Source organism: Styela clava, chromosome 7 (genome assembly GCF_964204865.1).
Source record: "Styela clava chromosome 7, kaStyClav1.hap1.2, whole genome shotgun sequence".
NCBI lineage: Eukaryota > Metazoa > Chordata > Ascidiacea > Stolidobranchia > Styelidae > Styela > Styela clava.
The window spans coordinates 21,106,466-21,119,152 of NC_135256.1; the positions used below are offsets into that span (position 1 = coordinate 21,106,466).

The 12,687-nt window shown below is 35.3% G+C and overlaps 1 protein-coding gene across 2 annotated transcripts in view; it reads left to right on the top strand.

Annotated features, from left to right (window-relative positions):
• Positions 1-12,687, top strand: part of LOC120328836 (uncharacterized) — a 30,178-nt gene that overhangs the window by 2,762 nt on the left and 14,729 nt on the right. For both annotated transcript variants that reach the window (XM_039395380.2, XM_039395381.2), the window contains exons 2-6: positions 5,153-5,272; positions 5,942-6,082; positions 7,438-7,560; positions 8,411-8,533; positions 12,143-12,598. In XM_039395380.2, the coding sequence (XP_039251314.2) occupies positions 5,153-5,272; positions 5,942-6,082; positions 7,438-7,560; positions 8,411-8,533; positions 12,143-12,598 (963 nt within the window). The remainder of the gene's footprint in view (positions 1-5,152; positions 5,273-5,941; positions 6,083-7,437; positions 7,561-8,410; positions 8,534-12,142; positions 12,599-12,687) is intronic.

The window sequence follows — 12,687 nt, forward strand, 5'->3', positions numbered from 1 at the left end:
GTATTATTCCTGTTTTAAGACACATAACATGCGTTGCATGAAACTGGTTTTGAGGCATTTTTTTGAGATATATATATATTATGTTATCAAATTTTCTCATCAGACGCGATCGACCACTTGGCCACCCCTGGTATATATGACCGACCGCCATTCGGTCACTCTAATTCATCATTCGCTTGTCTATATACAGTTGGTTATACGCCATTGTTAATTAATAGAAGCCCTAAATTGTCAATCGAATCAATAGTTTTCTATACGATGTATTGTGACTCTCAGTATGATTAAAGTTTTACTTTTCCAAATTCTATGTTTTCTTGTGTAGCTTACTATAATGTGATAATTTTCACAGTAAGTAAATGATCCATCCCCTCGTGACTCTAAATATAGTTATTAGCGTATCGTGATTACATAAAAACAGTAGGTGGACGGAATCTACTCATATTACCCATTACCACGTAAAACAATGCAAAAATGCTTCATGCGAAACTGCGTGGGTGAAAACCGCATTTCATATGTCAAGACAGTTTGCGAAACAGTTGTCACGAAAACTTATTTCATCAGATCATCTAAATAAGTGGGGACGCCATTTTCAGGAACATCATTATGCTTGAGCGTAGCGTGCAGAATCAGTGCGTTTATATTCCCGCTTCGCATTGTAAATAATAAGAACCATCGTCTATATAAAAAATAACACACATGAGTAAAAACATCAGTTTGAAGTATGTAGAAATTATTTGCAACCCTTGCTATGATAAACTATTTTTTACGCTCTGATTGTTTTGTGCACTCTGATGACCGTTTCATTCATATTTCATTTGTAATCAACAAATGTTTTTCATTTGGCTGAAACATAAGGCTGACGGTTTCAAAATTGCAGATTTCTTCAGACATTCGCTTTCAAAGGAAGGTTCCCGATTGAAGTATAAATAAATTGTCACTTTTTTACTAATTCGTATCATATTGAAATGTGGATTAATTAGGTATGGTGTCAAAACCATCTTTCAAAGCAGTGGCAGTTATTGTTCCTAAATTACATGATTCAGAAAACTAAACATTTTCAACAATCCATGCTCGGATACAACACTCTGAAATATTGTTGAACAAAAAAATGAAGGATTGAAGTCAATGATAAACCCATTCCAATGTAGCAAAAATAAACAGAATACTTACCGTTGACATGCTTCGAGTTCTCTCACAAAACATATAGAAGTTACGAGAAAGCCAAAACAATTAGTTTCCCATTAGTGCACTACAAAGCGTGACGTATAGGAGATACATTCCAACTACTGCTATAACAAATCGTAAAATAAAGTATAATTCTTGTTTTTTTTTGTTTGTCAAAAAGCTCTAAATATTAAGTAAAACACACTACAACTTGACGTTTTTTTGTAATGATTTGTTTGATAGGTAGGGTACTAAATACTGTGAAAAATCTAAAGTGGCCGATACTCGGTATGATAATGGAATATTCCCGGCAACTTTGGGTATAAACCTGCTACAACATTTCGTCAACCCACAAAGTAAAACACACTTCAACATATATGAAAAACCTTGTAATTTTTAAATATATGTTGCGTTTTATATAAAAGACGAATACACACATTTTAGATTGCTCAATGACAGACTATTATGGGCAGACACACACAATCGTTGTTTTGTCCAATTACGGGTGAGGTGATGTAAGTGATGATTGAACACCGATAATCTGTTTTAGATCCGTTTATCATTCTAGCAAATTTTCTTTGAACTTCAACTTTTCGAAATATTCTCATACGAACAATTTTACGCCTTGTCCATAAATGACGACATACAAGAATACCATTCCGTTGTTTATATTTGTAACCTAGCGACGGAATCGTTATTTTTCATTTTCGCATTCCCCGCCTTTTTGTTACATTCAAGTCCAGCCTGACGTGGAATTGTTGGTTCTATTTCGCAGCCAAACCCAGGAAAGAATCCATCGTCATAAACGATCGCCACATTAATCCCGTCCGGTGTATGTGCGTGGGTGGCAGAGGAAGGCTGGTCTAGAATGGTGGAAAAAACAAAAACAAAGTCACTGTATCGTTTTACGTGGAACTAACTTTATGGTTCATATCTGATTTGTGATTTATAGTTTACCAGTCACATTATTATAAAATAAAAAATTAGGAACAAAATAGTATTATAAAGTAGTCCATCTAGGGCAGGGTTTCCCAAACCGGGGTCCGCGACGACAACACAGGGTGTCCGTAGCGATATTAAGAGTCTGAAATATATATATTTCACTGTCACATGGACATTCGTAAACGAGATAAAGACGATCCTTGCTTTTAGCGTCTGTGAGGAAAAACTCGGTCACAGAGCTACACAGAGCGTTATTGAGTTATCACCAGTCGAAAACTTGTGCGATTTTGCCAAGGTCATTTGAGCCCCGTTGCGACATGGAGGAAGCGTGAAACCAAGTTAATTGTGTGAGCCTGTCCAAGAATACACAATTAAATTAGTTGAATGTTAGATTAAAACGTGTTGAATTAGTAGACAGTCCGGGCATCGAGGTACAAATAGATCATAATTTTATCGCATTGCCCTTAGCCTACTAATATTTAACGTTAGTATGTATGAATTCAGACTTTCATGAGTTTTATTTCGGCCAGGCATATGTAAAACTGTATGGAATCGTTGCCATGGAGTCGGGTCTATGATTTTTCTTGTCACAAATTGATTCTTCACATTAATGTCATTTGTGTTGTTGTGTTCTAAATCCAGATGAAACATTATTCATCCTCGTTGGTTAGGCACATGAATTGATACGCAGTGGATGGGGTTCCGTAAAAATAGGATTCACAAACAGGGGTCCGCGGCCCAAAGAGTTTGGGAAACATTGATCTAGGGCAGGGGTCGGCAACCTTTTGTCGCTCGCGGGCCAAAATTAAAGTTGCAAGTCATTGGCGGGCCGCACATATTTTTAGAAAGTTGAAAAACCGAACGGGTAGTACTTTTATAATGAAAATCAAGCAGTGATACATCTCTCAAATTGAATATAATTTATTTCCTCATATGAATGAATATTTTCAACGCCATTGAACCCTTTGCACTTAGCATCAACTTTTCTGCGTTTTGTTGCCATTTGCTTAATTATAATTAAATTATATGCTCATTAGACGAGTAATTGTGAAATATATAATTGTTAGTTTATAATATAATTTAGTATAAAAATATTCGTCAAAATGAATGTTTTGTTTTTATAGTTTAGTGAAGCGTTGCGGGCCGGATTATAGTGCTCCGCGGGCCGTAGGTTGCCGACCCTTGATCTAGGGCAGGGGTTCTCAAACTTTTGGTGTTGCGGAGCCCTTGAAAAGGTTGACCATTATTCACGGAGCCCCAAAATAAATGTTAAAATTGTTACTTTCCAATTAATATTCCTGAGTAAGTTAAAAGTACTTTACTTAATTTGAATGCAACACCTTTTTAATAGGGTTAATACAAGTCATAAATGAATCTAAATTTCAAAGATAAATTATATATACTAAAGCTATAAATTCGACACTTGACAAACATATTAATAAATTAGGGGTCGAATCTTTTCCCTTTTGACATTTTTGGAAGACTTAAAAGGCCGCTAAAAACGCGCGCGATTGCATTTTGTTACAATCGCTGATTGTTTTCGTCAGTATGGCGTGTTTTAAACCTTAAACATCTTTACGCCGATGTTTATTCTTCCTAAATCAAAAATTTCCATTGACATATACGTGTATTGTTCCACAATGACAACGATAATTGCTTTTTTGTTCTCGTGGGGAATTATGAGTTCAATGTAAAAAAAACATGTTATCATATTATAGTCATCGGCGACAAAATACTAAAAATAATAATTAATAAAGAGGTAAATCCGCAACTCGAATTTCTTGATTGGAAAGCGGCATTCTAAAATAATAAAACTAAAACTTAAAATGGGAGATAACACTATAAGTGTTGTTTCAGCAGACTTTTATAGACATTGTGAATCACAAAATTTAGTTTTATGTTAGGTTTACTTTGGTTATTCATCATAGTAACTGCGAAATCGAAACACAGTCAATTGTGCATGCGTTGTACCTTTTAGCCGCATACAATAAATAAATTACAATCGTTCATATTTTTCCCAGACCTTGGGTATTTTATGTTATTTTAGAATAGTATTCTTTCATTTTAGTAATCCTAATAGTAATCTCGAATCAAACGTGAGTGACGATGAGCACAATTAGAATTATTACGACAAGACACTTTAAATGCAATTTAAATGAAGAATGTTGCGTAGAAATTTCCAATTCCAACTTTGAACCCCTCCCTCTTAAGAATCCTGGCTGTGCTCCTACTTATAAATAATGTCATTTTTTAATTCCGCCTTTTTGCCATATTTCGAGGCTATATTGTTGTCCAATTTTATCAAAGCTGTTATTGCTTCTTTGAACAGTTACAAAATTAGCCAAGCCAGTATTTTGAAAAGTAACCGAATAGCTCGCGGAGCCCCTGGGGTTCTCTCGCGGAGCCCTGGGGCTCCGTACGGAGCACTTTGAGAACCTATGATCTAGGGTATAATCAAGACCAACTCCGTCAAGATCAACCAACGACGACGAATTGATATTCTGCTCGGTGGCGCACAAGAGTGCTTGTAAATTGTCGTAGCAGAATCAGTGGTTTGCGGATTAACTAGATACAGAATCCGAATCCGTCCGAAAATATTTTTACCGTCCGAATCTGGATTCTTCGCTCCTTTTCAAGTAGATATCTCCAAACCTCCGTAAATTCCCCGGTGAATGATAACATCCCGTATATTCCATTTGTGCACATAATATTATTTTTAATTAAATGGGTAATGGGTAAAAGATGACAATTATATATAAAATATTCCTAAAACACTATAGTCCAGTCCTAAACGCGGAAATAGTTATGTGTAATAAAATACTATGTTAATTAACGTGTGAATCGAATGTCAAAGTTACAAATTCATTTCAAATTTAATTATGCGGACAAACGGGGTTTGTCCCACAGCTGACCAAACAAAATCGCCGAATATATTCCAAATAACATTTTCTTTTGGTAATATTGAAACTCATTTTATTGTATTGGTGCTTCATTGATTATTTCCTGATTAATAGTAGCATTTTTACCACCATAATTTTCATTTCAGGATCAACTAAGCTTTTGTTAGAAATAACAGGATCAAATACCTCCACTGCAGATATTATTGCGTTCACGAGAAACGTTGTAGAGTTTTCGAATAGCACATCACTCAATATCTCGATTGCAGGTAAATTAGTTGAAAGTTTGTCATGAAAAAATATATAACAAGTTTGATAACTAGTGCAATAGTCGATGTTTTGGGTGTCAGTATCTTGGTTGGTAACTTCAATAATATTTTGCCCTTTTGTAGGATGAATCATTTATCAATGCATTTGATATCTGATTGATCAAAGAAAGATCACAATTACCGATTTGAAGAGGGGCAAATTACTATATTGTACCGCATTTGCCAGTAGGATTAGAGTATTTGGATCGTCTAATTCGGTCCTCAACTCATGTCCTAAAGCCTAAAGGTAATCCTATGCCAAATTAAGCCAATTCAAAGTCAAGTTTGGCCACCCAGAATAGCGAAGCTGATCTCGGGTAGAAGTATTGCCATCTCACAATCATGACTCTAGTAAAAAACAAAGTACAACATAAACATCTTCTTCAGGCCACTGATATTTGGTGTCTCCAATACATTTGGAACCGAATTTGCCACCATGCACTGAACCAAAAGAGGCAATGCGCGATCCCGCGACCACCCATTACAAAATATCAGTGACAAGCGATGAGCCAAAAAGGCCATTAGGCAATAAGCCGATCTCTATAGAAGTAGTTTTATAAGATTTTGAGCGATGAGCTTCGGTATTCTTTATTGAAATGCATTTTATATATATATGGTTTTTTTTTCAAGACGTAAATGAATGTGAAAGTCTCTCTATGAACACATGTTCCGAACACGCAAACTGTACAAATATTGAAGGAGGTTTTACTTGTCAATGTTCGGACGGTTTTATCGATGTTGGTGGAGAAAATCCAGGAAGAAATTGCTCTGGTGAGATTTTATTTGATTTCGTATTTTTTACAGTTGATATAGGACACGACGTTACCCTTATGGCTCGATTCGTTAAATTGTAGTTGTTCCTTCTGTTGTGCACTATTCCCTTGTTAGGCACGAAGTGTACCTATAGATTGTTTTGTTATTGTTGATCGTCTTGTTAGTATATCTTTTCTTCTTCTTGTAAAAATATAGCTCTTTTCATTAACTACTGGAAATTTTCGGTGGTTAAAGAATTGTATTTTTCGCTGGAAAGTTTTTACTAATTATTTATCTGTGGCCTGTATGGGATTCGATTTTTGTGTGTTATGACGTCAGCCAAATTAAGAAATGCGCTTCTTGTGGCGGTTCCACTTTCGAGCAAGTCAAATATGCTGCTCAGCTGCAATACGGTAGGCTACAGTGGCAGATTGCGTACCCGTACCATTTCGTGTCCATATGGTTCTCTTGTTCTGATTTGTGATTATGTGCTCATAATGATTGGTCACGTACGTATAAGCCTACTAAGCATCAGTTGTCGGTACGAGTAACGCTTCTTCGAGAGCGCGGGGCCAACTTCCTGCATAAGGTGTCACTTCTCACGCTGGTAACTTTATATTTACTGGAAGCACAAAATTACTGGAGCAAGAACTAAAAACAAACGTTAGGCAATGGTGCATGGGATTATTACCATGTAGCCATGCAGAAACGCATTTTTGCAGTCATTACCCTCACAAATATTCATGATCTAGCAAAAAAATTTAATGGATTTTTTTCGCCTTGACCATTGCTGGCGTGAATAAAATGGCGTATTTAATAGTTGTGTTAATAAAATTGGTATATATACTAAATTTATTGGCTTGTGAATCCGCATAGCTAAACATTTGTGGCGTTGCAAAATGCCGTGTATCAAATTTGTGCAAGTTTTTGAAAATGAAGCAGTACCTCAGTAACGTTGAGTGCATATTTGAGACGACCAACGCTTGACTCAAAACAACCCACATGGGTTCCTGAAAATAAATATGCACATATTGACCAGAAAATTGTAGTAATGATATAAAATATATCGGAATATGTTAATACCATCGAGAGGAAACAAAGACATGGTATCTCGCGCAATGTCGGATGTGCTCGATCCGAATTGAGAAGATTTCCAAACTTAGTGTATACAAACTAAGATACGCCAATTAGCAGCAACTTTCACATACAAGAGTCTTTTGGAGAAGACGCTATATTTGTTCTAATTGTGATTGATCCAGGCTTACGCGATGCTTTATTCAAGGAAAAACATGGCTCCACGTCTAAAACCTACAGTTTACTGCTATTATGTGATTCTTAAATTTCTTCTCAAAATATGTTTATTTCTTCTTCAGATTATGACGAATGCACTACTGGAATCAACAACTGTCACCAGAACGCAACTTGTACAAACACCAATGGAAGTTTTTATTGCGTTTGTAAAAATGGGTTTACTGGAAATGGGACCACATGCTCGGGTAACTATCGTATGTGCTAATGCGTGATACCCTGAACAATATAAGTATATACGGGATGAAACGATATGCTTGATGAAACGGATTGCTCGACAAGTGGTTTATGAAACAATATTGAAAAAATGTTTTATGAAGTATCCAGACTCAATGTCAGTGTTGCTTTGGTTATATTTGTATATGTGTTAAGTATTTAATAACGAGATACCGTCACCGAGCACATTTATTATTAGATTTTGCTCATATCTACAAAAGAATCTACAAGCGAATGATAATCTTTCTGATCAGGTATCACTCACACACAATAAATTGACTATGGCGTTGAAGTGCAGAAACTTTACTTGGTTTATCACAACCGTGGGAGCAAAAACATGTTCAACACAAATTTATTACACAACTTAAAAAAGAAACAACACTTCAGTATGGTGGAGTAAATATTTGTGGCGACAAGCGCTTGCTTCGAAACTCGTCGCCCCCACAAATGGCTACTTTAAAAATAAGCTGAATCATGCACATAATGACCACAAACTTGAAGCAATCATATCAAATATATCGTAATATGTTTACACCCCTGAGATAAAACAAGAACAAATAATTTTACATAATGCATATATTTCGAATGTCCTTGACCCGAATAGCAAATATGTCCAAAAGTGGGGTATTTATAGAAAACCAGTTGGTATCAACTTTCGCGTAAAGGCAGACCTTCGCGGAGCCCTGGAGTACAAGTGTAATTGTGATCGATGACTCCCATACACGGCGCCACGTCCTAAAACGTGCGGGGCCATTTTAGTCATAGATTACGGTATTACTGCGCTTGTTTACATTCTTTTCATAATATTTTTTTTACTTTTAGATTATGACGAATGCACTACTGGAAACAACAACTGTCACTTGAACGCAACTTGTATAAACACCAATGGAAGTTTCGATTGCGTTTGTAAAAAGGGATTTACTGGAAATGGAACCACATGCTTGGGTAACTATCTTATGTGCTAATGAGTAATACCCCGAACAATATAAAAATGGGATATGGCAAAATGCGCAGGATTGATGGAAATCGTTGTTTGACAATTACTTTATGAAACATTAATAATACCCTTGTTGTATTAAACATCGAGACTCAATTTTAATGTTGCATAATGTTCTTCTGTCTTTGTATACAGTATATACAGACTATTTAAGTTAGGTATTAACCAACGAAATCCTTCACCGACCATATTCATTAGATTCTGCTGATATCTACAAAACAGTTCCGTGAAACAATTAATGTGAATTGAGTTTATCGTAAACATTATTATATATCATAATAATTTTTTAGAAAAATGTAGGTTTTACGGCTCATTTTTGTATGAAGCATGATAATATATGGAATATGAAACTTTTATACGCTTTTCAGATATATCAGTTGTATATTATAGACATATGTTCATCTGCTCATATTTTTGGTTTTCGGAAAAAATTTGTATCACCCACCTTTGAATAAGAAATAAGATCAGGTTTATATTTTCGTAATCTTGTCATACCTAATTCCGCCTATAGGCGAATAGACGATGCCATAGATGTGCGCGGCAAATTCCCAAAAATTTAATCTGAAAGCTTGAACGCTGAATGAGACAGTTCAGATACTACAGTGTTATTAGTGGAACTTAGATAAGTACAAGAAAATTAGGGTTCCATTACATTGGAACCCACGTACATTTGAACCCATGACAATTGCACCTGTATGCTATTGCACCTATGGAATTTTTTTTGTTTCACGGATAGTTAAACCCATACTAACCCTAACCCATGGGTTTTAGCACCCGCATATAGATTGAACCCGTGGATATACGCATGGGTTCAAATGTACATGGGTTCAAACGCACGGTCACCGAAAATTAGTATGTTGCTGTGCTAAATTAAACATAACTTTTTCAAATTATCGTACCAACATCAATTCTATCCGCTACGATTTGTTTATCTTTTACCTTAATATGATTACTCGCCTACCTTCAAAAACATCAACCACGTGTTTCACACAACGCTCTAGAAATTGTAAAATGTCATGAAAATGACATAAGATATAGCTTCTCTTGAAATAATAAATTTCGAGATTGAAAAATTGATTAAAAAAGAAATGCTCAAATTGGCGCAACAGGTTGTCAAAAACTGAACTGTTTGTTCACATTCAAAACTATGAAGATAACCGCAATGGAGGTTGTCGACCGAAAATTTTTTTGTAATGCTGTTATTTGCATGCATCTAATCCAAGTTGAAAAATATTGTTTGATATAAATGCAGTCAACCGTTGAGGGAGATAAAGTTAGATTAAAATATATTATGAAACCGTCATACATATACATTTTTCTATTAGCTCATAATTTTCACCAACTGAATCAAACGTATGTGTTAAGCCGTCGTGACTAGTGATACATTTATATTTTATCGACGTTACAGAAAGCACCAAATATTCAAATATGAATACACATCCGCATGAATTCAAAGTATTAAAACATTATAGCTTCAATCTGAAAATAATGTATGTACAATGCACATAATACATTTTTACCAATTGAACATAAATAATTCGCTAAACAGTTACAAATTTACTGATGAACCAAATATTCTGCGCCGGTCGAACGCGATCTCCCGTTATTCAGCAATAAAAGTAAATATCTTGTCAACACACAAATTTTAGTTCAGAAGAAAAATGTTCAAAAATGCGCCCGTTTGCTTGGAATTTAGAATGTACAATAGACATTTTCACCGATATTCAGATTTATCATTGCTCACTGCGTGAGAGATGTCAGTATGCACTAACTTCAAGTCTTACTTTCATTGAAACCGTAAGGAGAAGAGAATTCCACAAATCGGTATTAACAAACCAAACCTTCGATTGACCCTGGCCCCCAAGAGATCTTTGGAATTTCCAGTTTGTATACCCGTTTAACCATTCTATGCTATTTAAATACTAACCTGCTTGGGCAGTTTATGCGGAGTAAATAGAGAATATCGAATATTCCGTATAAAATTTTCTTCAATTGTGGTGATATAAGAATTTTGGAAGGAATTTAAAAAATTTCTCACTGCGATGGAACACGATTTATTTCCTGTGTTACAATCTGGTATAGATAGAATAACTCGCGAAATGACAAACAAACAAAACGTGCGCATATATGAATGTACTGCAGGAACTAGCCTTAAAAACATTGCTTTTTAGAGTCAACGATTAACTGCATGACCGATATTAAATACTAACATACCCAAAACTGAATAACGAATCCACATTTGAATTCATTCGACGATTTAGAAATACACCCATCATTGAAGTTGATGACATACATCATTAATATGGCAGTATCATGACTAGAATATGAAATATCATTACAATAATAAACGTACCCTAACTTTATCATAAAATCTCTCAAGCAAAACATTATAGAATCCATAATAACAACCTGTTAGAAATTAGATTGCAAAAATTGATAACTTAGAATGTTTTTGTTTTATATGTTACTGTAACTATTCATTGAATATTATCCCACATTTATTGAATAGACTTCATTGACCCATGACATGATCCCAGTAAGACATCGTCCATTAGATCCACACCGAACATTATCATGCACGAACAGTATGCAATGTACATAAAAGAGATATATTTTTGAGCGCGTAAAACAATCCCCGAGCTCTTTGTGCTGACTGCTGATCACTGATACCAATTTTAATGCAGTAAAGGTTGTGTTCATTTATTATTACCGTTACGAAGAAGTATTTTATACCGTAGTACCAATGATCACTATGATGTCCAAAATGTTGTCGGCGGATTTGACTCTTTAAGACAGGGCTACTCAGCTATTTTTACCGAAGATCCGCATACAATACTTATTTGGGTCCGGTCTTTCCAGAAATTATATATATCGGCGTCTATAAACGCGCACTTCCGCAATTGGCTTATGATCATTAGATACTCAAGTTTGTTTATTAGGGTGTTATAGTTTTTTTCATTCATATTCAAAACTATAAAAGTCACTTTCAAAAAAGGAAACTTCAGAAATGGGGGGCTAATGATCCAAAATAAAGAATGAGGTGCGGTCCGAATCAAATACTCGGAAGGTCCGGATTCAGACCGCGGTCCGCCAGTTGAGTGAGTAGCCATACTCTAAAACATTTCCTAGTTATTCGTCGAAAGAATGCACAATATTATTCAGTGTCGGATCCGATCAGTTGCGTCAAATCAAAAATAAATTTTTATCGACTGTAATGTAATCTATATATATATATATACGTCCAACGGACAGTCCAAATTAAAATGTCACGGAATAAAGTTAGCAAGACAAAGAATAATAATGTTAAACAATGCAATGAAGCATTTTTAATAAATTGAGGTAGCTCAACAAGCACCGAAACCAGTTTAGCATAACCCTTTTCTTCATTGCTGCAACACAAATCTTGGATTTTGTTTACAGATTGTTGATGGTTGATAACGAATAAAAATGAGGTCAAAAAATTATCATCTTTGTTTATAGTTTTTACATAAAGCTCCTGGTATTTTCTAAATTAAAAACAAACGATTTTTTGAAAACTGAAACCTATTTTTTGACAGCAATATCAATGACTAACACCACTGAAACCTTATTGTCTACGACTACGGAAATATTTGTTAAAAATGACGCAACAACGGTATATACGACCACGACACAATCGACACTACCTCAAACAACCACATATTCAACAGAAGCGATACAGCAGTTAACGACAGTGGAGACAACGACCAGATCAACCACAGGAGATACTAACTTTAATACTTCTCTATTTTCGACTAAATCCCAAACTGTGAGCGACTTAACAACTGAAGAACAAGCACTTGAGACTACATCCGGGGTCAATAATTCAACGATATTAAACACTGATAAATTGACAGAAAATGCTACAACATCACAACAAACTACGGTTACGACCGACCAGTCATCGAGATCGGTTGGTATAACAACGGTCTTGGGAAACACTTCTGTGACAAAAACCGATCAATCTGATACAACACTTTTGAACATGACACCAGGTATTTCAACGATTACTGAAAATATGATTCAGTCTCATTACTGAAAATATGATTCCTTCGAAAACTATCGTAGCTAATTACACTGCAAT